Source organism: Populus nigra, chromosome 3 (assembly GCF_951802175.1).
Source record: "Populus nigra chromosome 3, ddPopNigr1.1, whole genome shotgun sequence".
NCBI lineage: Eukaryota > Viridiplantae > Streptophyta > Magnoliopsida > Malpighiales > Salicaceae > Populus > Populus nigra.
The window spans coordinates 25676784-25700432 of NC_084854.1; the positions used below are offsets into that span (position 1 = coordinate 25676784).

Below are 23649 nucleotides of genomic sequence, written 5' to 3' on the forward strand. Positions count from 1 at the left end.
GGTTTTCGGTTTCTGTTTTGTTGATTTTTCCGGTCCCAAAATCCTGTATATTTCTTTTTTTTGGGTTGATTTCTGCTAATGGCCTTTTTCTGGGGGTTTTTCTCTGTTTCTCCTCCTCCTTATCGTCCTTCTAAGATATGTATTTATAGTTCCAGAGAAAGATATGTATTTATAGTTCTAGAGTCCCTTCACGTGTGAGAAATCAAGTTTCAATCAAACTCATTCTTTTTTTTAAAGTTTGAATTTGATTAAAAATCAAATTTGAAAGCGGATAACTATCATTATCTCGAAGATAAAGATTATCTCGAAGATAGGGATTATCTTGAAGATAAAGATAGAATGATAGAAGCACATTGTAGTCCTTAATTTTCACGGAAGTTGACAAATCATACTTTTCATCGAAATAAATCTATGATCTTTTAATTTTTCATTTTAAAACCCTGTAAAAATTAAATTAAAAGCCAAAGGGCCAAAATTAGGTTATGACAGTTCAGGCGTGCATTACGCACGCTTGCCATCCGTCCGGGTCACTGGTCTAGACCAGTGACCCGACTTCGTCAACTGGGTCAAGCCCAGCCCATGTGGGCTGAGCTCGGCCAGCCCAGAAAAATAAAAAAAACAGAAAAATAAAAAAAGGTAGAAAGAAATAATAAATAAAAAATGTGTATGCATGAATAAAAATAATGTAAATTAATTGGTTTATTCACTGACGTCAGAGTCAGGAATAAAAATACAGGTTTAAATTTATATTATTTTTATTTGTTATATTTTATTTTATTTAGATGAATAAAAATAATGTAAATTTATTGGTTTATTCACTGACACCAGAGTCAGGAATAAAAATACCGGTTTAAATTTATATTATTTTTATTCGTTGTATTTTATTTTATTTAGCTAGAAAAATAAAACAAATTGTGTTTGTGTAAAAATAAATTTATTTAATTTTTTTATTCACTGACGTCAGAGTCAGGAATAAAAATACTGATTTAAATTTATTTTGTTTATATAGCTACGTAATATTTACCAACGCCAGAGTTGGAAGTATCCGTAGTTGAATATTCACTGGTGTCAACTCCTTAAATAAAGAATATCCCCATTAAAGAACAGGATGCCAGAAATCCGTTCTTTCCAAAGATTATTTAATTTTTTAAGGCCGCCGCAGTATCGGGTGCGGCAATTATCATCAGGGGAACCAAATCCCAGAAACATAGGTCTAGTTGTGGCGTCAAATCCAAGTTTATAATCTTCTTATTGTTATTATTATTTCTATCATTATGATTATTAATAATTTTTATAAAAAATATTTTTACTATTGAAAAAAGGCCATAAATTTAATTTCAAGGGATAAAAAACTATAAGAACTTGGATTAGATAAGTTTAATATTATTATTAATATTAAAAATATTATTATTTATATTATAATTAATATTATAAATATTATTTTTTAATCAGCCATTGCAGTCAGATACCAGACTTTTAAATTTAGTTTTATGAATAGACCTAACCCTTTTGAATATTAATATTTTTCATGTAAAAAAAAACAATTACTCCACGGGACACCCACAGACCCACTACGGATGCCATGTGCTGGGTGTGGGCGTGCATGGAGCACAATTCAACATCACCAAATTAGTAATTTTTATATATATATAAATGCCACTATCAATTTCTTTAACCCCGGCGGCTATCCTTGCTTAACCTTTGAATTGATTAACAAAATAGAAGGTGAGCTGTGCACATGAAAACCATCTCTTGCTGATGAAAGATTGTGGGGTCAGCAGCGACGATGTTTATGATGGTTGCATCCAGTTTCCACTCTCCCAAGTCCACATTTCCTCATCTTATTGGTCTCAAAATGCAAGGACAACTAAATTAAGGCCTCACATTTAATTTAATTTATCTTAATTAAATTAGGCCGCCGCCCCCCACCAGCTCTATGTATATATATATACACTCTCCATATTTCCATCGTCTCATCGGATCCACGCATACACAAAACCATGGTAGAAACGGTATGATATATATTTGTGTGTGTTTATTTATCTTTTAATGCATCCTCTTTGGCCCTTTTCTTCTTTCTACGTGGATGTCCTATATATGTACAAGTTCTTGATATATAATCTCTACAGCGGATTCTTCCACGTCAGAACATGTTTTGAGTTCTTCCAATCTTTCTGTCTATAAATTTATCATGAGATTTTCTTTGTTTTCTGTTGGGATTAATCATGGTGGGGTCCTATATGAAATGCATGCACTAACTAGTACTGTTACAGAAAGTCACAACGATGGTGATTAAGGTGGTTGACCTTGGATGCGAAAAATGCCACAAGAAAATCAAGAGAGTACTCTGTGCTATCCCTCGTGAGTCTTTCTTTTTTCTCTTTAAGAACAGTGCTAGGTTTGAGTTGTTTTTATTACCAAAGGAAGTGACTAAGTTTTGTGGATTTGATGATGTTAATTAACGAACAAGAGAAATCCAGAACCAGATATATGACAAGAAGGCAAACACAGTGACAATCACTGTGGTGTGTTGCAGTCCTGAAAAGATCAAGAAAAAAATATACTGCAATGGAGGTCCGACTGTCATTTGTGTTAAGATCATTCATCCACCTCCACCTCCACCTCCTCCCCCACCTCCACCTCCACCTCCACCTCCACCACCACCACCACCTCCACCTCCACCTCCACCTCCACCTCCACCACCACCACCACCACCATGCACATGTTGTGAAAAATGCCGCCGAGGCCCATGTTGTCATCACTTTTGTATGCCAACAGTACCTCCATATTGTCATGTACCTTGTAGAAGGTCAGAGTGTGATCTATGGGGAGATGGTTGTTGTAGTTGCCGAAGTAGGGGTTACTATGTGTGCAGAAGTTTATATGTTTATGAAGAGTACTATTCCCCGACATGCAAAATCATGTAAAGGGAAATCAAGTTCAGAAGACCGATGATTTGAGTCAACGTCCAAGATCAAACATTGGATTCAAATCGATCCAGTGGTCATGATGGGACTTAGTGTTGTTGTGTTTATAATATCATCCCTTTTGTGTTGCTGCTGTTGTTTTGACCTCTTTCATCTAGCTAGATGACGCACGACTTTGTGCCTAGCTAGTATTTTCAAGTCAATGGTCACAGTTTTTCCATTGTTGATGGCTTCTTACATGTTTGGTCAACAAATATGGGAGGCTTTACTACATGGTCTTTATTTTTTAAGGTATCTTATCTTTGTAAAGTCCCTTTGGATGTTTTCTTCCAAAGTGCTATTATCTGTTTCAAAAAACCCCTCGATCTCCATCTATTCTCTCGTCATTTTTTTGCCGGATGAAATGCCCAGATACAACATCATTCGACCGTACTTTGTCAATGATAGTTTTCTTATAATATTGTTTTTTTTTAAAATATATTTTTCATTCCATAAAACCTTATAAACAAAATATAATTAAAGACTGGCTATGCAAATTATGTTAGTTAATTGATAATATATTTTTCATTCCATACAACCTTATGAATAAACTCATATAATTTATAATATTTTACGCAGAGAGACCATCTTGTGTGATTAAACAAGATGTATAAATATTATTGTAGGGTCACGTAAGTACTTACAATTATTGCAAATAAAAGCAAAAGGTTCCATTTTCCAAGGTGCTGGTGATGGTGCTGGTGCGTGCACCTCCGTTTCTTTCACTTTCAATTGCTTTCTTCAATCCTTGATTGTTTGATTTCTTCTGTGGTGTAAACGTTACCATGCTTGTTTCCTGGAAAATATGGTGCAAGCTCAGCCATGCCTCATGATCCATACGAGATAATGAAATTTGGATTATTATTTTACACAGAGAGACCATCTTATGTGATTAAACAATAAGGTCAACAAGGTTGGTGAGATGTATAAATATTATTGAAGGGTTATGAAAGTACTTACAATTATTGCAAATAAAAGCAAAAGGTTCCATTTTCCATGGTGTTGGTGATGTTGCTGGTGCGTGCACCTCAGTTTCTTTCACTTTCAAATGCTTTCTTCAATCCATGATCGTTTGATTGCTTCTGTGGTGTAAACGTGACCATGCTTGTTTCCTTGGAAAAAATGGTGCAAGCTCAGAGGGATAATTATTTTTTGTTCGGTTTAGTTTGATTTTTATAAAAAAAAATTAATTAAACTAAAATTATTATTTTTTTAAATCAAAACCAATTCAAACTAACCGGTTTCGGTTTGGTTAGATTCAGTTTTTTAGGACAAAAACCGGTTCAAACCGGTTTGACTCGGTTTTTTTCAGTTTGGCTCAATTTTTTTGTTTTGGCTCGGTTTTTTTCTGGTTTGAGTTCGGTTCGATTCGGTTTCAGGCTTATAAAACTGAAACCGAACCGGTCGGTTTTTTTTAAATTTTAATCATTTGAATCGGTTTATCCATATGATATAGTGAAATTTGGATTATTATTTTATAAATTAGGATTGGACTTGGAGAGAAGAATTAATAATCCCTTTATCAACATACATAATAATCGAAGACCAATTTCCTTTTCATGTAAAGCTCAGCCATGCCTCATGATCCATGTATAGTTTTATGTGAAGCCATGTAAAGGTCTTAATCTACAGATTATCATTGGTTGACGTTATTTGACTCGTTTCCTCCTTTACACATTAATTAATTGGTGGGGATGACAGAAGAATATGCTACCATGGGATAGGTTAGCTTGCTGTCAATGAAAATGTAAGGAAGCAATGGAGATTTTGAAGGGGTTATGGAAATCTCCATTGACTTGTACGGAAGGAATAGATGTTAATTATACCCTATTGGTTCATTCATAAAATTTTTGATTTAAAGATTGACTCGGTCAAGATGAAAAAAAAAACTGATGTGACTAAACTCAATTAATCCGAATATGTTTTAAATAATTTTAAACAAAAATAGTTTTGGGTACCGAACAATGTTTTCCATGGCCCGTGGAGGCATAATATTTCAAAGTAAAATCACCTTCTTGCACGGTGAGACCACGACACTGTAATGATGTTTTTTAAGAATAGTTAAAGTAACTCAGAAATTCTAGAACCAATAAAATTAAATTTATTAATATTTAATTAATTGGTTGTTTATTTTTAATCATTTAATTTTATTTCATAAATTATCTCATTCGATTCCTCAAACAGATCATAATTTAAAAGATTTTGGTAATTAATAGTAATTTTTACAAATTCTTGTGGGACAATACTCTACTCATCACTTTATTACTTGTTACCATTTGTGTACTTGTTAAATTAACCAATAGTAATCAAGGTGGTCAAGTGTGTCGCGGGGTGCGCGAGCGCCGCGACGTCGTCTGGGGACGGCCAAGGCTTTTTGTTATGCCTCATGTGTAAAGTGTTGTGTGTTGGGAATGGTTTTTTGATTTAATCATAAAATAATATCTAGGAGTCGTCACCTAATGTTATGGTCACTAGGAACCTATGGTCTGGGAGAGTCTAGGTAAATGATTGGTTGTGCAAGGGGAAAACACATCACCACCAATGCACCCTTCCTAAGGTAAGCTGCATTGTTGTTTGATTGTTTTTTTATAAGTCGGGTTTCTATTCGTTAGTTTTTTCTAAGGTTCAAAGCAGATTTCTCTTCATGAGAAAGTCTCTATATTATTAGGTTAAATCCTAACCGTTTTAAAGTCTGAATTTTAGCATCGCACCTTGTATCTTTAATACCTGATAGTGTACTTTATCGTATAAGTTTACACCCCAAAAATATTGAAGTCGACATCTTTAATACCTAAAGTTTTTGATATTTTGGTCAAACCCTAAATGATGATCATAAACTGGTTATGATATCAATTTTTGGATGTTCAAAACATGAAAAATATGCAATTTTTTTAATGAAAATATGCTTTGAAAATTTTTAGGATTTGGCCGTATGCATGAAAACAATATATATATATATATATGTTTTCTTTTTGAAAAGGGAAATTAATTTAAAAGTTTTTTGAGATTTTTTTAAAAATGTTTTGAATTTGTTTTGAAATATTTCGGAGAAAATCGGGTATTTTAATACCGGATTTGTATTTTACAGTGTAAATATACAACTCAATATTATACAAAATTGGTAAAAAAATATTTGAGAAAATAACAATTTTTTTAAATGATTTTTTTAATTTTTTAATTTTTTTGGGGCTGGACGGGACCCAGCCCACCCATTGGGCTGGGCCTAGCCCAAAGGAGATGTTAATTATTTTGCAGAACTTGAATAGTAGTTCATGTTCTGCATGCAACTATACAGTTGTAGACGATGAGAGTGAAAATGGGAGGCGACCTGGTAAAGGGGATGGAGTTGCTGTTACTGGCCTGGAGTGAAGTGGGCGGAGGTGCTGGTGGCTGAAGTCGGCTTTGGAAGGAAGAAGAAAAGGTTGCAGAGGAGAGAGAAAGGCTGGAAGGAGAAGAGAGAGAGCCGCGGTGGCTGCTTGGTGGTCGGTCGGTGATTGTGTTGGCTTTCTGTGGTGAAGCTGGAGGAAGAAATGGCAGCTGCAGGAGGGCCAATGGAGAAGAAGAAAACATTCATGGCGATGCAAGTGGGCTGCTGCCGCGGTGGAGGAGGAAGGGGAAGCGAATGGTGGAGACTGTGGTGGTGGCCGCGGTTGGCTGTTGGGACGACGGAGAGAGAGAGAAAGACAGAGAGAACGTGGTAGAAACCAGGAAAAGGCTGCTTTTTTTGCTTATTTTGGACCCGATTTTGCTCCTCTCCTTGAGCCTAAAATCCACCTCTATTTATAGGAAGTGGAAGAGGGCAATCTTGTCTACACCGGGGAAAAATATCAGCCCTTGATGCAGTTAGGAAGGATCTCAACCGTTGGTTCAAAGTAGGCATGGTGCACTGTCAAATCTGCAGGAAAATACTGACCGAGTTGGCCTCTTTAGGCCGACGTCGGGGCCAACATGTTGTCATTCCACCTGAACGGACTATACCCGGAGATAGAGGGATGTCAGTTGATCATTTTCGTGTAAGTTTTGTCAAATTTGGTGGAGTGTAGAGGAATTAAATGCACCTGCAAAGTAGGTAACCTAGGCAGTTATTTTAGAGAAAATTAAAGAAGAAAATGAACAGTACTAGAGTTCTGTATTTGGCCAAAGTTCATTTTAGTCCTCCCTCTGTAAATTTGATTTAACTGCACCCATAATTAACTCTATACTTTTAATTTAGTGCAATTTAACCCCTACAGAACTCGAATTAGAACCCTAAATTTACGCGGCTTTTGCATTGTGGTCTTCGTAGTCTCGATTTTATCCAATTTAACCTCTAATTGACCATTAAACTTTTAATGTCTTCAATTTCACCCCATGTTTTTGTCAATTAAGCCCCTATAGTTTGGTGCCATTTGCAAATTGGCTATTAGCTATGAATTTTGTCAATTTAACCCTAATTGACCTCAAAACTTCAATTTTTTTGCAATTTTGCCGTTGATTCAATCAATTAGCTTGGTAAAAATTAAAATGGTCTCTTGAAATTCCAATCTTCTCAATTAAGCCCAAATTAGGCCACCAAACTTAATTTTTCACCAATTAAGCTCCAAATAAAATTAATTTGACCCTTTTAAAGTATAATGAAGTCCTTCAGTTGGACCCAAATTAATTCTTAAACATAATTAAAATTTAATTTGGCCCATGATTAAATCAAATTGGCCTATTAAAAATCTAATTATGTCATTGGACCTAATTTTTATGCAAATTCGTCCAATAATAATTCAATTTGACCTTGAATTTGCATTTTTTCCATTTTTTAGCATACTAGGGTACAATTAGGCCTTAAATTTCCTTTAAAATTGCAGTTGTATTCCCCGGCCTGCTTTCTTCACTTTTCCAGCCTTTGTTTGATTGATTTTTTTTTTTGAAAAAAAAAGAATTTTAGACCCTGTTTGTTTCCTGGAAAGTAACAAATTTTACAAATTAAAAAGTTGAATGAGAATGAAATTGAAAAAAAAATTAATTTCTTAAATTATCTCAAATAAAATAAACAATAATTAAAATAATATAGATCAAATCTAAAAAATAAAAAAAAATGAAAGATGAAGAAATTAAAATAATAATATTTATCATTTCATAAATTATTTCAAATAAAATAAGTAATAATTAAAAGAATGAGGATCAATTTTGATAGATAAAAAAATTCAATTAAAAAATGGTAAGGGAAAAAAATAACAATTATAAAAATGAGGATTAAAGTTAATACAAAAATTAAATTCTAAGGGATGAAATTGAAAAAAAAATATTCAAAATAAAATATATATAGCAATCAAAAGTTTGAAGACCAAATTTGATATAATCAGCAAATAATATAACATTTCTAATTTTTTCACAACTTCCGGAAAGTGTTTTCTGACCAAAATAAAAGGAAAACACTTTCCTGGAAACCAAGCTAAATTTTTCTTTGACTGGAAAGTGTTTTCTGTTAACCAACTTTCTAATGACAAACAAACACAAGAAAGTTGGGAAAGTGGTTTCCCGGAAACCACTTTCTAGGAAACAAACGCAACCTTAAGGAATAACCTAGAATTGGGTTATGACAAAGTGTGTGGACTAGGAAGGAGTGGTTGGTAGGTGGGCTATCTGTTTAGATTTTGCAAGAGGAAACACACCTTCATGAAAACAAACATGACAAGAGACATATATACGTTGAGATGTTAAATCGAGACAATGATAACTAAGATGAGAGTAACTATAACCTAAGAACACACAAGTAGATGAACAGAAATCCAACTTATAAGTATGGTATGGACGCAAAAACAGAAAACAAAGACACCTAAAAGTACGTAGAAAATAATAATTAGGAGTATAATGAAACAGACATTCAAAAGAAGACTGATTTTGGAGGACATGAGTAGGCATGCGATTGATTATATATATTGATGATTCAAATGTATAATTCCAAAATCATAACGGAGCACCACATTGGCCTAAGAAAGTAAGACCAGTTTCAACAATATGACGACGACGACGTTCAACACTGCTATTTTGGTCATGCATATGAGATAGATTAACCTGTGATGAATACTAATAGTTTGAAAGAAATTGTTTAACTTACAATATTCACCACCCCAATCAGTTTGAACAGATTTAATTTTGTGGGAAAACTGACACCAAACAAGCACTTGAAAATGTTGGAATATAAAAAAAACATCGGATTTTGTAACAAGAGGATAATACCATATATATATATAACAAAGTACCGAAAACCATTAGAGGAAAACATAGGAGCAGGGCCTCAAACATCACTAAATATTAAATCAAGTAGGGCAGCAATTTTGTGACCCGTAGGTCACAATGACAGATGTGAAGACTTTTCAAGTGGACAAGCTTGACATTGAATAAGAGAGCGTCTAGAAATACACATTATTTTATTTTTGGAGAAAATATAGGAAGTAGTGACTTTGAAAGTTTTTAGGAAAGGAAGAGATTTGGATAAAGCCGAGAAGTTGTTCGATGAGATGCTTGAGAGAGGTGTTAAGCCTGATAATTTTACGTTTTCGTCGATAATTAGTTGTGCTAGGTTGTGTAATTTAGCCGATAAGGCAGTTGAGTGGTTTGAGAAAATGCCGAGTTTTGGGCTTGAACCTGACGATGTTACCTTTTCGACTATGATTGATTCGTATGGGCGGGCTGGCAATGTTGAAAAGGCATTGAGCTTATATGACCGTGCTAGAACGGGGGAGTGGCGGCTAGATGCAACGACGTTCTCTACATTGATTAGGATTTATAAGGTTGCTGGGAATTTTGATGGGTGTTTGACTGTTTATGAAGAAATGAAGGCTTTAGGTGTTAAGCCAAATTTGGTCATTTACAACATTTTGTTAGATGCCATGGGAAGAGCCAAGAGGCCTTGGCAGGTGAAGAAATTCTATCAGGATATAATTGACAATGGGTTGTCACCAAGTTTTGTGACATATGCAGCTCTTCTGCATGCGTATAGTAGAGCTCGTTATGGAGATGATGCGTTTAAAATTTATAGGGAAATGAAGGGAAAGGGGTTGGGATTGAATGTAGTTCTTTATAATTCCATATTGGCTATGTGTGCTGATCTTGGCCACGTGGATAAAGCTGTTGAGATTTTTGAGGACATGAAGAGTTTGGAATCAAGCCTGATAGTTGGACATTCTCATCCATGATTACCATTTTCTCATGCTGTGGGAAAGTTTCCGAGGCAGAGAATACGTTGAATGAGATGTTCGAAGCAGGCTTTCAGCCAAATATTTTTATCTTGACATCACTTATCCAGTGCTATGGAAAAGCCCAACGCATTGATGATGTTGTGAAGACATTTAACCGAATTTTTGAATTGGTTATAACTCCAGATGATCGGTTCTGTGGCTGTCTTCTGAATGTGATGACTCAAACACCAAATGAAGAGCTCAGCAAGCTTGTTAAATGTGTTGAGAGGGCTAATCCGAAGCTTGGTTATGTGGTTAAACTTTTGGTAGAGGAGCAAGACAGTGAGGGGAATTTTAAGAACGAAGCTATTGACCTGTTTGATAGTATTAGCACTGAAGTAAAGAAAGCTTACTGCAATTGCATAATTGACCTCTGTATCAAGCTCAATATGTTGGAGAGAGCTTGCGAGTTGCTTGACCTTACCACTGTCTTCAGACCAATAGCATAGAGCAACTGAAGCCCCATAACTGGGCACACAACCAGCAACATGCTTTCCACCAAGGGGAGCAGCAGCGGAAACAAACCTCATCAACAAACCGGCCATCCGCATATGACAGAGAGGCCAACCGAATTAGACCAGCAACCCAGCGGCGCAAACAACAGGCCTCGGCCATCATAGCAGCAGGCAAGAAACATCCAGCAGAATGAGCAGCAACAGCCTGCAACCCAAAGCAGCAAGATGAAATATCACAGTAACAGGCAGAACAATGACTGCACCAACAGAAAGACAGGCCTACAGAGGCACCACCTGAACAGCATCCAAGCTACCCCAACAAGCAGCCCGAAACCAAAACAGGCTTCCCAGAAGGGAAAACTCCCACAAAGCTCAGGACCCAGCAGCCAGAAACCAGAGGCAACAAGCCAACAATAAAATGTAAAGCCAGCAAACAGAACCAACAGAGGGAAACCGTCTTCAACCAACTAAAGGAAGCTGAAAAAGAACCAAATCGAGAGGCTATAGACAGGGCTCAAATAACCCAAAACAGCAAAGCAATACAACACAGCATAAACTGCAACATATAAGACAGGCCTATGAAGGCAGCAACAGGATACCAGACAAGCAAAATCCAAAATAGACACAAGGATATATTCCTTGGCCAATATTCTACAAGAGCATAATATTTCAAAGGGAAGAGGAGGGAGTAGAAGTGGTGCTGCCCTGAATCCTGGAGTCAGCCAAGGAGTGTTTGGAAGGTTGGCCACACCGTCCTAATGACTTCCCTGGTCGACTAAAGGTAGAGTTGGCAGCAGCTTTGCTTCTTGTCAAGTATTGCCTCTTTAGAGGCGATGTTGCGGCAGCTTCAATGCAATCTTCAGATACCTGAACCACTTGAGGAGAGCCAGAAGGAGCATCAGGGGATCCTGGTTGTGAAGCCAACTTTGCCCGCTTGCGTACAGAACGCCCTGTACTCTTATCAACAGCCACAACTGCCTCAGCATCCATTGGGTCAATTGCTGGTTCACCTTGAACTTCCTTCATGGGTGGCTGTTTTTCAACTGCTTCAGTGTCAGCTGAGGTATTAGAACAACCAGAGGGAGCAGGAGGTGGTGGAGGACTCTTTTTGCGTTTATGACTGGAAGCTTTATTGCATGCAGAAGTGGAGTGACCCAATGTTTTGCACTGCTTGCAGAACCTGGGCAGTGATTCATATATCACTGCCTGTGATTTGGTAACACCATGGGGAGGGTGATATCAACCGATGATGACAACTCAGCAAGCAAATCAATATCAATCAACACTCGGGCATAGGAAAGCCGAGTCATGGAGGTTGTTGGAGAATCTGAGTGCACTGGTTTCCCAATCACGCTGGCCAGTTTAGAAAGACATAATGGTGACCAGTCCTGAAGGGGAAGGTTAGGAAAGCGAACCCAAACAGGCATCCGGATCAGATCAGAAGTATCAAAATCAAAATAGTCAGGCATAGGTTTCAATATCAATAGTCAGCCATAGACAGAGTAAGGCCCTCCATTAAGCACTGCATTTATGTCCGATTCAGACTCAAACTTGAAAATGAGCCAACCAGAGTCGTGCATGGAGAAATTTACATTACATTTCCTGGCAGAATTAACATACTGAGAGAGGGACGTATAGCCAGGAAATTTTCCAGCTATGAACCCAATTAAACTAGACCTCCTGTAGTTTATGACAGAAACAAATTGTATAAGAACAGGCAAGAACTCAGCAATAAGATAAAGATATAATGTTATAAATAGAAGAATACATTCTTTATTGATAAATCACTCTTTTATAGAAGAGTTTGATAACAGAATTCCGAAAAATATTGAGAAGATAAAAGCAGAGAAAGAGCTGATCTATGACAGCTTTATTTGCAACTAACATCCTAACAATCTGGAACCAATCTTGACTGAATCTTCACAGCATCGAAGACCTCTTCTTCAGCAGCAAATGAGGCAACTGTCAACACTCCTCCTTGCATCTTTTGCTGCAGACTCCTATCTTGTTCCTCAAAGTTTCAAACCTTGCTTTTGGCAATGGCTTGGTTAATATATCAGCAAGCTGGTCTTCTGTCTTGCAATAAATCAGTTGCAGTTCTTCATTTTTCTGAACTTCTCTCAGAAAATAATACTTGAGCTTGAAATGCTTTGTTTTCCCATGGAAAATTGGATTGTTAGATATTGCAATTGCAGCTTGATTGTCAACATTAACTTTAGTAGCTTCCATGTCCAGATCTGCTAGGATTTTTCTAAGCCATAAGACTTGATTTGCAGCTGCAGTAGCTGCAACATACTCTGCTTCTGCCGTTGATTGAGCAATAACTTCTTGTTTTTTGGAACACCAGGAGAAAATTCCTGATCCAAAACTAAAACAATATCCAGACGTGCTCTTCATATCATCACAGCTGCCAGCCCAATCACTATCTGCATATCCTTGTAGCTCGAAATTTTCAGTACAACTAAACTGAATGCCATAGTTTAGTGTACCTTTTATGTATCTCACCACTCTTTTTGCAGCCTTGAAGTGTATTTCACTAGCACAATGCATGAACCTCGATAATAAGCTCACTGCATGCATGATGTCTGGCCTTATTGCCGTAAGGTACATAAGACACCCAATTAAGCTCCTGTAAATTGCTTCATCCACCTTGTCTGCCCCATCTTCTTTACTGAACTTCTCTTTCAAATTCATAGGCGTGGTCATTGATTTGCAGTCTTCCATTTTGAATTTCTTCAGAATCTCTTTGGCATACTTTTGTTGGCCAACAAAGATCCCAAGCTGATTTTGCTGCACTTCCATGCCAAGAAAATAGGACATTTCACCAAGGTCTGTCATCTCAAAAACTTCCATCATTTCACCTTTGAAGATGTCTATCATGGTTGAATTGTTACCTGTAACAAATAAATCATCCACATAAAGTGAAACAGCCATAAAACCAGTGTTTGAACTCTTGATATAAAAGGTCGATTCACTCAAACTTTTGTTGAAGCCATGTTTGAGTAAATGCTCATCAATCCTGCTATACCAGGCTCTTGGAGCCTGTTTCAGTCCATATAAAGCCTTCTTCAATAAGTAAACCTTGTCTTCTTCTCCTTCTACCATGAAACCTTTAGGTTGTTCCACGTAAATCTCCTCCTGCAGGTAACCATTCAAAAATGCAGACTTCACATCAAGTTGAAATATTTTCCAACCTTTGTGAGCTGCAATTGGTAGCAACATTCTGATGGTGTCAAGACGAGCTACTGGGGCATATGTTTCTGAAAAATCCACACCAAAGACTTGTGCATAGCCTTTGACCACAATTCTAGCTTTGTGTTTGTTGATAGTGCCATCTGCATTCAATTTTGTTCTGTAAACCCATTTTACACAAATGGGTTTTTTGTGTGTCGGCATATCCACCAATTCCCATGTTTGATTCTTCTCAATCATGCTTAGCTCTTCTTTCATTGTTGTGACCCATCTTGGATCATTTTTGGCCTCCTCATATTCTGCAGGTTCAAGCACAGCTACATTGAAGCTTTGATAAATGTCTGCAAGAAGCCTGGTACCTCTGACTGGTGTGTCATCAACATCTTCATCAAAATCTTGCATGATCTCCTTACTTACATTGCTTGTTGTATCTTCAAAATTCCATTTTTCAGCTTCAACGAATTTGATGTCTCTGCTGATAATGACTTTTTTTGTTGCAGGTTGATAAACTCTATAGCCTTTTGTGACATTGCTATAGCCAACGAAAATTCCAGCTTCAGCCTTCCTGTCAAGCTTATCTCTTTTCACCTGAGGTATATGAGTGAAACATAAGCATCCAAACACTTTTAAGTTTTGAAGTGAGGGTTTATAACCATGCCAAGCTTCATAAGGTGTTTTGTGTTGTAATGCTCTTGTTTGCAGCCTGTTTAACAAGAACACAGCAGTGTTCACAGCTTCTGCCCAGAATTTCTTGGGCAAATCTTTCTAAAATAATAAGCATCTTGCCATCTCCATGATTGTCCTGTTCTTCCTCTCACTCACACCATTCTGCTGAGGTGTGTAAGGTGTAGTGTATTGATGTTCAATCCCTGCATCATGACAAAACTGGGCAAACTTGTTTGAAGTATATTCTATGCCATTATCAGACCTCACAATCTGAATTTTATGACCACTTTGATTTTCAATCCAGTTTTTAAACCTCAAAAAAACACCTGCTACTTTAGCTTTGGATTTTAAAAAATACACCCAGCACATTCTTGTATAATCGTCAATGAAAGCAACATAATACCTGCTTCCATTTAACGAATCTGTCATCTGAGGGCCTGCAACATCAGTGTGAATAAGCTGAAGTTTTTCACTTGCTCTCCAAGCTTTGTTTTGAGGAAATCCAAGTCTGTGTTGCTTGCCATATTGACAAGAAACACAAACCGTGATTTTTTTTTCTAGGCTGGGCACCCTTCTCACCATATTCCTTCTCTGCATATGAACCAAAGCTGCTTGATTGAAGTGGCCCATCCTCTTATGCCATAAGTCAGCTTCATTTGTTGTGTTTGATATTGCTGCTGTCTCCTCTTCCATCCAATCTAGAGAAAAACTTTTCCCTTGCATTTTTATGGTGAAAATCTCTAATCCAGTAGGATCAGAAATTAAACAGTGCTTGTTCTTGAAAACAACCGAGTATCCTTTTTCAAGAAGTTGGCCAACACTCAACAGGTTTTGATCGATTTCAGGTACAAAAAGGACATCTGAAATGAGTTTAATACCTGAATTCCCTTCGATAGCCACTGTCCCTTTTCCTTTGACAGGAATATATTCGCCATTACCAATTCTGACTTTTGAGACACTTGATTTATCAAGATGTTTGAACAAATTCACATAATTTGTCATGTGATTTGTGCAACCACTGTCTATCAACCAGCAATCACTTGCATGTTTGCTTACAAAACAGATGGCCACAAACAATTGTTCCTCCTGTTGTTGATCAGCAACTTGAGCCTCTTCATGTTGTTGATTTGTTCTGTTCTTGCAGATTTTTTCCATGTGTCCCAGCTGATTGCATTTCCTGCATTTAACATCAGGTCTCCACCAACAGTAGTTTTGTGAGTGATTTGTTTTCTTACAGTGTTGACAAGGAGGAAAGGTTCCAACTCTTCGATTGCTACTGCCTGCTCCCTTGTATTTGATGTTCTTCCTTTTCCCTTTGTCACCTTCTTGGACTTGCACCTTTGCTGGAAAAGCTCCTTCCATGGATTCTTCTTGCCTTATAGTTCTCCTTTGTTCTTGAGCTTGTAAGGCATTTAACAATTCTCCCAAAGATATTTTTGACAGATCTTTGGCTTCTTCTAATGAGGATATCTTTGACTCAAACCTCTCGGGTAAAGTCACAAGGATCTTTTCAACAACCCTTTGATCAGAAAGCTCCTCTCCCAATAGTCTTATTTTGTTGACTATGGAGAGTAATCTATCAGAAAAATCTCTGATAGTTTCTGAGTCCTTCATCTTCTGCATTTCAAACTCCCTTCTCAAATTCAAAACCTGCATTTGAATCGTCCTCTCATTACCATGGAACTCCTCCTTGAGATAATTCCATATTTGTTTCCCTGTATCAAAAGCAATTATTCTTGGAAATATTGCTTCAGAAACAGCAGCATAGAGACAAGTTTTGGCTTTGAACTTCCTTGATCTCTCCTCACGATTATTTCTGATTTGGGCTATGGTTGGATCTGCAGGAAGAGGCTGAGGTTCATGTTCTTGTTCAACAGCATCCCATAAATCGCAGGCTTGTAAGTAAGTTTTCATTCTCACAGCCCACATTTGGTAGTTCACACCAGTAAATACTGGTGGTGTTGCAAGAGAATAAGTGTTGGATGCCATTTGAAAGAATGATGAAAGGTTTTGGTTTTGGTGTGGAAGAAGGGTTTCTCACAGGTTGCTCTCTTTCTCACAAGCTGGTCCCTTTAAAATCAATGTGCTCTGATACCAATTTGTAGTTTATGACAGAAACAAATTGTATAAGAACAGGCAAGAACTCAGCAATAAGATAAAGATATAATGTTATAAATAGAAGAATACATTCTTTATTGATAAATCACTCTTTTATAGAAGAGTTTGATAACAGAATTCCGAAAAATATTGAGAAGATAAAAGCAGAGAAAGAGTTGATCTATGACAGCTTTATTTGCAACTAACATCCTAACAATCTGGAACCAATCTTGACTGAATCTTCACAGCATCAAAGACCTCTTCTTCAGCAGCAAATGAGGCAAGTGTCAACACCTCCACAATTCTTTGTGTACACCCAAGTCAGTTTCAAGGAATTGGCAAGATGATGTAGCAGTGAAATCAGGGAAATACACAGGTTGGCTGGTTCTTAACTACAAAGGTTGCAGATGAGTCATGGTTGGAATCTAGAAAATCAACTGACGCAGTAGCTGCTTAGGTGCCATGCTCATGTAGATTTTCCTTTTTTTTTTATGTCCATAAATGGTACGTGCCCACCATAATATTGTTTCCTTTTCTGCTGATATTGTCTCTGTTGATAGGGAATTTTTGTGTCGTTAAGATAAAGAATTATATTTAGCCATTGAATCGTCATATAGCTGATCAGATTCTAAAAATCTAGATCATGGTACTTTGACTGGTTGTGCTATGATTCATGAGCATCTTCTGCACAATTGAGGCAATTATTCGGTGAGGGAATAGCAAGTACATTGCATTTTCGGGATTGAAATTTAAAGCTATTTAAGATTGGATCAAAATCCATTCCATATGCATGTGTGATCTGACAGAACATGGCTTGTTTGCTGTCTGCAGTGTCGGCAGTGCTAAGTGACTGCCTCGTCAAATCAACAAGACTCGAGCATTTGCTTACAATGAACCAATTGTCATGGTTGCTGCTGAAGTCACAACTGCATAAATGGTATTCGTGCAGCGAAGTTCTACTGCTTCACTATAGGTTAAATCAATTCTGGACATCGAGCATATATAATCTGCACTTCTTGTGCAATGCAATGCCAGACAACTGTTGTTACAAGCTTTGATTTGATACTGTACATGACAGAAAAGTTTGCACCATTGTTTATAGGAGTTTCCTTACCAGTATGGCTGGTTTTTATGGTTCCCTATAGCCCAATATCAATGTAGAGAAGTCCGTGAGCCTGGTCAAAAGACAAAAAAAGATTTATTTTTCTGTAAATAGTTCTTTCGTTGGTTGCTTAAGGTCAGATACCAGCTGATTAAAGAAAAAAAAAATTAAAGAAGAAAGCACATAGGTGGCATTACACATGAAAAAAAAAAGAATAAATTAATTAGAAGTAGGTTATTACTAGCTCTTTCACCAGAGTTTTGCCGTGGATGAAATAATATTTTTTTTAAAAATGATATATTCAGATTTTTGGGACATGTTTTTGTACATAAAAGAACTTAAATAAAATTTAAAAATTTCATGTATTCATCTAATTAAGTAAATTAATAACTATTTATTCAACCAAACAAATTATCAAGCTTCATCTCTATACAACTGAAATAAACTAGACTTTTATAACTTGAAAATCAGGCTAATTTATATCTTTATCCAATTGAAGTAAACTAGACTTTTACGATCTGAAAATAAAGCTAATTTATTTCAGGCAAAAAAAAAAAACATATTCTTAACAATATTTGAACTTGAAAAAAACCAAAAAATCACTCTAAAAATAACTTCTAATAACCCAAAAATTATATCCAAAAATCATTAATGAACCCGAAACCATAATTTTTTTCGAGTTCCAATCCATCATTCCAAGCAAGTTTAAGGTAAAAACAACATATTGTCTAAGCTTTACTTGTCAAAATTAAACCATTAAAACTAAAATCACCTATTTTTATGGCTGAAATCGGTCTCAATTAGGATTTTTTTTTCTCTATAACCGGAATCTAGCTACTTTTTCTTTTGTCTCTCAAATCAGAGATTAAAAAATAAGAAAAATAAAGTTTAGGATCAAAATTGAATTTCATAAATTATTAGGGACTGAAAGCATATAATCTAAAAAGTTGGAAGACTAAAGTATATGTTTAGCCCTAGTTTTAGCAAAAGCATTTGTTTGTTGTATTTTTCGTTTTAGTCCTCTAACTTTAATCTTTCTTTTTCTTAATAAAAGTATTTTAATTGGTCATCGATTTAGGCTTATGAGATTGCAGTTAAAAAAAAAGGTTTATAAAAAAATCACAATGCACAGCGGTTTATTTTTTTGCTGAACAGTCAACACCTTTTATTAGAGTATTGCTTAATACATTTGAATTTTTGGGCACCAAATGAAAAGAAAAAAAAAAAGAAGGGCAAACCTAAAAAATGCCCCCAACTATTTAGGCAGTCTTGATTCTTCCTTCGTACAAATTTTCCATCAACTTTGTCGCCTAAGATTAAAAAATCTCAGTCGCCTAAGATTTTCCCCTCGTACATCGTTTTATTGAAAAATCAACATTTTATATTAAGAAATTCTAACAATGAAGATAAAATTAGGGTTTTAAAACTCTAAAGTTAGACATAACCATAGAAAAATCTAGTTAGATTTGAATAATATTCTCTAATAAGAAATGAAACACCCCAAGTGTTTATATAAGAGCTCTAAAAACCAACCAAAATAAAAAACACAAAATAAATAGAAATTAAATAATTAAAATCTGAAAATAAATAAAAAAACTTACTAAAGTAGTCAAAACAACAACTTTTAGCGATCCAACCGTTTAACAAATAAGAAAGTAGTTTTCCATATAAAAAAAACCTTGAGAACCTCCTAGAAAAATTTGAGTAAGAACTAACATTGGATCTTTTGTTATTATTATTTTAAGATAGATTGTTTGTTTAGATATTTTCTTGGATAATTTTTTTTTTTTCAATTTGGTTCATCAAATCTTGTGATAATTGTTCCACATCAAAATCCTAATTGAGAAATCAAAATTAAATTAAATTTTGTTTTAAAAATTTCAATCTTCTCAATTAAATCTAAATTAGATTTCCAAACTTAATTTTCACTAATTAAGCTCCTAATAAAATTAATTTAACCTATTTAAAGTATAATTAAATTCTTACATTTAATTAAATTCTTTAATTGGATCCAAATTAATTCTTAAACATAATTAAAATTCAATTTGACTCATGATAAAATTAAATTGGCTTATTACAAATTTAATTATGTTATTGGACTTAGTTGTTATGTAAATTCGTCCAATATTTATTTAATTTGACCTTGAATTTATATTTTTTTCTCTATTTTTTGGCATAATAGGGTACATTTAAGTTTTGAATTTCCTTCAAAATCATAGTTTGATTTTTTTAAAAATTCTTCTTGGCTTGTTTTCTCCATGTTGGTAGCTCTTATTTTATTTTTTTTATTTTTATTTTAAAAAATAAATTTTAAGAAATAATCCACGTTGTAAATTGCTGACTTTCATGGCCTTTTCTCTTGTCAATCAAGTGGGCATGGTATGGCAGGCCACAACCAATTCATTACACTAATAATTCGGACCTTTTTTCCTGCATGCAAATCACACCCCTAAAATCATTTGTTATATATATATATACACACACACACACTACAGTGTCCATAATGCGTAACGAGTAAATATTAAAATGTAAAAAGATATTAATAGTGTAGATAATATTTTAAGTTTTTTAAATTTAATAATTATATCAAATCTAAATAAATTAAATTAAATAGTCAGATCCAAGAATTTTGAGTCTGGAAATCATATCAGATCCAAGAGATTTTAACATTATTTTTTAATTTTTAATTTTTGTAATTGATTATTTAGTTTGATTTACTAGTGATTAAGTTTTGAGTGTTTTTTTTCTATGAGATTGCTCTTTTTCATTCAACTCTATTTTGGTTATCAAATAAAATTGTTGTTTTTTTATGATATTAACAAGAATTTATATTTTTATTAGTCATTGTCCTTTTTTTATAATTATATTATTAAATTAATTAAATTTATGAAACCAAATTCTAAATTTTCATAAATCCTCTAAAAACAATATCATAATTGTTTTACATCTAAAAAAATTAACATGTCCGGCGACATTGCGAAAACCAAACCGTTTGTTGATGATAATATTAATTCCATATTCTAGAAGCAACACGAGAGCCACATAGCATGCTCACCGGTCTCCTCCACCCCTTTAATCTTTTGTAGCACCATTCATTTATCATCGTCGCTTAACCACTTTTGTCTCTTTCTCCTTTCCAAATTGATATAAATGCTCAGTAGGATTTTAAAAAAAATTGTTAGTAAGATTGTTTTGGGTCAAGTTAGAAAATGCAAATATTATAAATGAATTGATATCTTTCTCCTATTTTATATTAATTTTTTTTCACAGTATAGATAACCATTTTATACATAGAATGATTTGTTTATTTTAAATAGTTTTAAGAAACAATCCTTTATATTAACCTAATACATTAAAAAAAATAATTTTTCTTAGCGTATTAGGTTAACCTTGGAATTGATTAACAAAATAGAAGGTGAGATGCGCACATCAAAACCATCTGTTGCTGATGAAAGTTTGTGGGGTCAGCAGCGACGATATAATATTACGATGGTTGCATCAAGTTAATTTCCACTCCCAAGTCCACACATTTCCTCATCTTATTGGTCTAAAAATGCGAGGACAATTAAATTAAAGCCTCACATGTTTCAGATGTATTTATCTTAATTAAATTAACCCCCTCCCCCAACCTCTATATATATACTCTCCATATTTCCATCGTCTCATCGGATCAAAGCATACACAAAACCATGGTGGAAACGGTATGATATATATTTGTGTGTGTTAATTTATCTTTTAATGCATCGATCCTCTTAATTTGGCTATATATGTACAACTTCTTGATAATCTCTACAGCGGATTCTTCCATGTCAGAACATGTTTTGAGTTCTTCCAATCTTTCTGTCTATAAATTTATCATGACGACGTTTTTTTATGTTTTCTATTGGGATTAATCATGGTGCGGTCCTATATGAAATGCATGCACTAACTACTACTGTAACAGAAAGTCACAACGATGGAGATTAAGGTGGTTGACCTTGGATGCGAAAAATGCCACAAGAAAATCAAGAGAGTACTGTGCGCTATCCCTCGTGAGTCTTTCTTTTTTTATCTTTAAGAACAGTGCTAGGTTTGAGTTGTTTTTATTACCAAAGGAAGTGACTAAGTTTTGTGGAATTGATGATGTTAATTAACGAACAAGAGAAATCCAGAACCAGATATATGACAAGAAGGAAAACACAGTGACAATCACTGTGGTGTGTTGCTGTCCTGAAAAGATCAAGAAAAAAATATACTGCAAAGGAGGTCGAACTGTCAAGTGCGTTAAGATTCCACCTCCACCACCAACTCCACCAACAACTACACCACCAGCTTCACCACCAACTGTCATATGCGTTAAGATTCCACCTCCTGTCATATGCGTTAAGATTCCACCTCCACCAACAACTCCACCACCATGCACATGCACATGTTGTGAAAAATGCCGCCGAGGCCCATGTTGTCATCACTTTTGTACGCCAACAGTACCTCCATATTGTCCTGTACCTTGTAGAAGGGCGGTGTGTGATATATGGGAAGACGGTTGTTGTAGTTGCCGAAGTAGGGGTTACTCTGTGTGCAGAAGTTTATATGTTTATGAAGAGTACTATCCCCCGACATGCAAAATCATGTAAAGGGAAATCAAGTTCAGAAGACCGATGATTTGAGTCAACGTCCAACATCAAACATTGGATTCAAATCCAGTGGTCATGATGGACCTTAGTACTGTTGTTGTATTTATATGAGATGTATAAATATTATTGTAGGGTCACGTAAGTACTTACAATTATTGCAAATAAAAGCAAAAGGTTCCATTTTCCATGTTGATGGTGATGGTGCTGGTGCGTGCACCTCCGTTTCTTTCACTTTCAATTGCTTTCTTCAATCCTTGAATATCATTTGATTGCTTCTGTGGTGAAACGTGATCATGCTTGTTTCCTGGAAATTAAAAATGGTGCAAGCTCAGCTATGCCTGATCCAAACGAGATAATGGAATTTGGATTATTATCTTATAATCTGGAGATTATCATTGGTTGACGTTATTTGAATCGGTTTATCCATATGATATAGTGAAATTTGGATTATTATTTTATAAATTAGGATTGTACTTGGAGGGAAGAATTAATAATCCCTTTATCAACATATATAATAATCGAAGACCAATTTCCTTTTCATGATGTATAAATAGTTTTATATGAAGCCATGTAAAGCTCTCTTAATCTAGAGATTATCATTGGTTGACTTTATTTGACTCGTTTCTTTTCTATCCTCCTTTACACATTAATTAATTGGTGGGGATGACAGAAGAAGAATGCTACCATGGGATAGGTTAGCGAGCTGTCAATGAAAATGTAAGGACGCAATGGAGATTTTGAAGGGGTTAATTATGGAAATCCCCATTGACTTGTACGGAAGGAATAGTTGTTAATTATACCCTATTGGTTCATTCATAAAATTCTTGATTTAAAGATGTCAAGTTGAAGCAAAAACAAAATATTGATGTGACTAAATTCGTTTAATCAGACTATGTTATTAATAATTTGATTTACTCGGTCAATTCCTATTAAAACTTAACTGGGTCAACGTCATTGTTTTAAATAATAAAACGACATGCTTTAATAATAATAATAATAAATCAACCGCAATTAACTTGATTATTTAGTTTTTAGTTGGTTTTTCCATAAAATAATAATAATATTTATTTTTATAATTTATGCAACCCTGTATAAATTTTATTTATTTATTTTATTTTATTATTTTCGTGTGTGTCAATTTTGGTCAGCAAATATGGGAGGCTTTACTACCCAGTCTTTGTTTTTTATGCTATCTTATCCTTGTATAGTCCTAGGATTTTGTCCCTTTGGATGTTTTCTTCCAAAGTGCTATATATTATCTGTTTCAAAAAACCCCTCGATCTCCATCTATTCTCTCGTCATTTTTTTGCCGGATGAAATGCCAGAAACAACATCATTCGACCG

General features: G+C 35.1%; 1 protein-coding gene and 1 pseudogene across 4 annotated transcripts; both read left to right on the forward strand.

Annotated features, from left to right (window-relative positions):
* Positions 1–1951: 1951 nt before the first annotated feature.
* On the forward strand, positions 1952–22496 carry LOC133688713 (uncharacterized). 4 transcript variants are annotated; one of them, XM_062108287.1, is made up of 3 exons: positions 1952–2012; positions 2274–2361; positions 2473–3268. In XM_062108287.1, exons 1-3 carry the CDS (start codon positions 2001–2003, stop codon positions 2925–2927), a joined length of 555 nt encoding a protein of 184 aa, XP_061964271.1. In that variant the 5' UTR covers positions 1952–2000; the 3' UTR covers positions 2928–3268. The 4 variants fall into 4 exon arrangements, with proteins under 4 accessions (XP_061964271.1, XP_061964274.1, XP_061964270.1 ...); XM_062108286.1 differs by lacking the exons at positions 1952–2012; positions 2274–2361; positions 2473–3268 and adding exons at positions 21238–21393; positions 21636–21723; positions 21836–22496; XM_062108290.1 differs by lacking the exon at positions 2473–3268 and adding an exon at positions 21836–22496 and having other exon boundaries at positions 1975–2361.
* Positions 6497–10629, forward strand: LOC133688122 (pentatricopeptide repeat-containing protein At4g16390, chloroplastic-like; annotated as a pseudogene).
* Positions 22497–23649: the final 1153 nt, after the last annotated feature.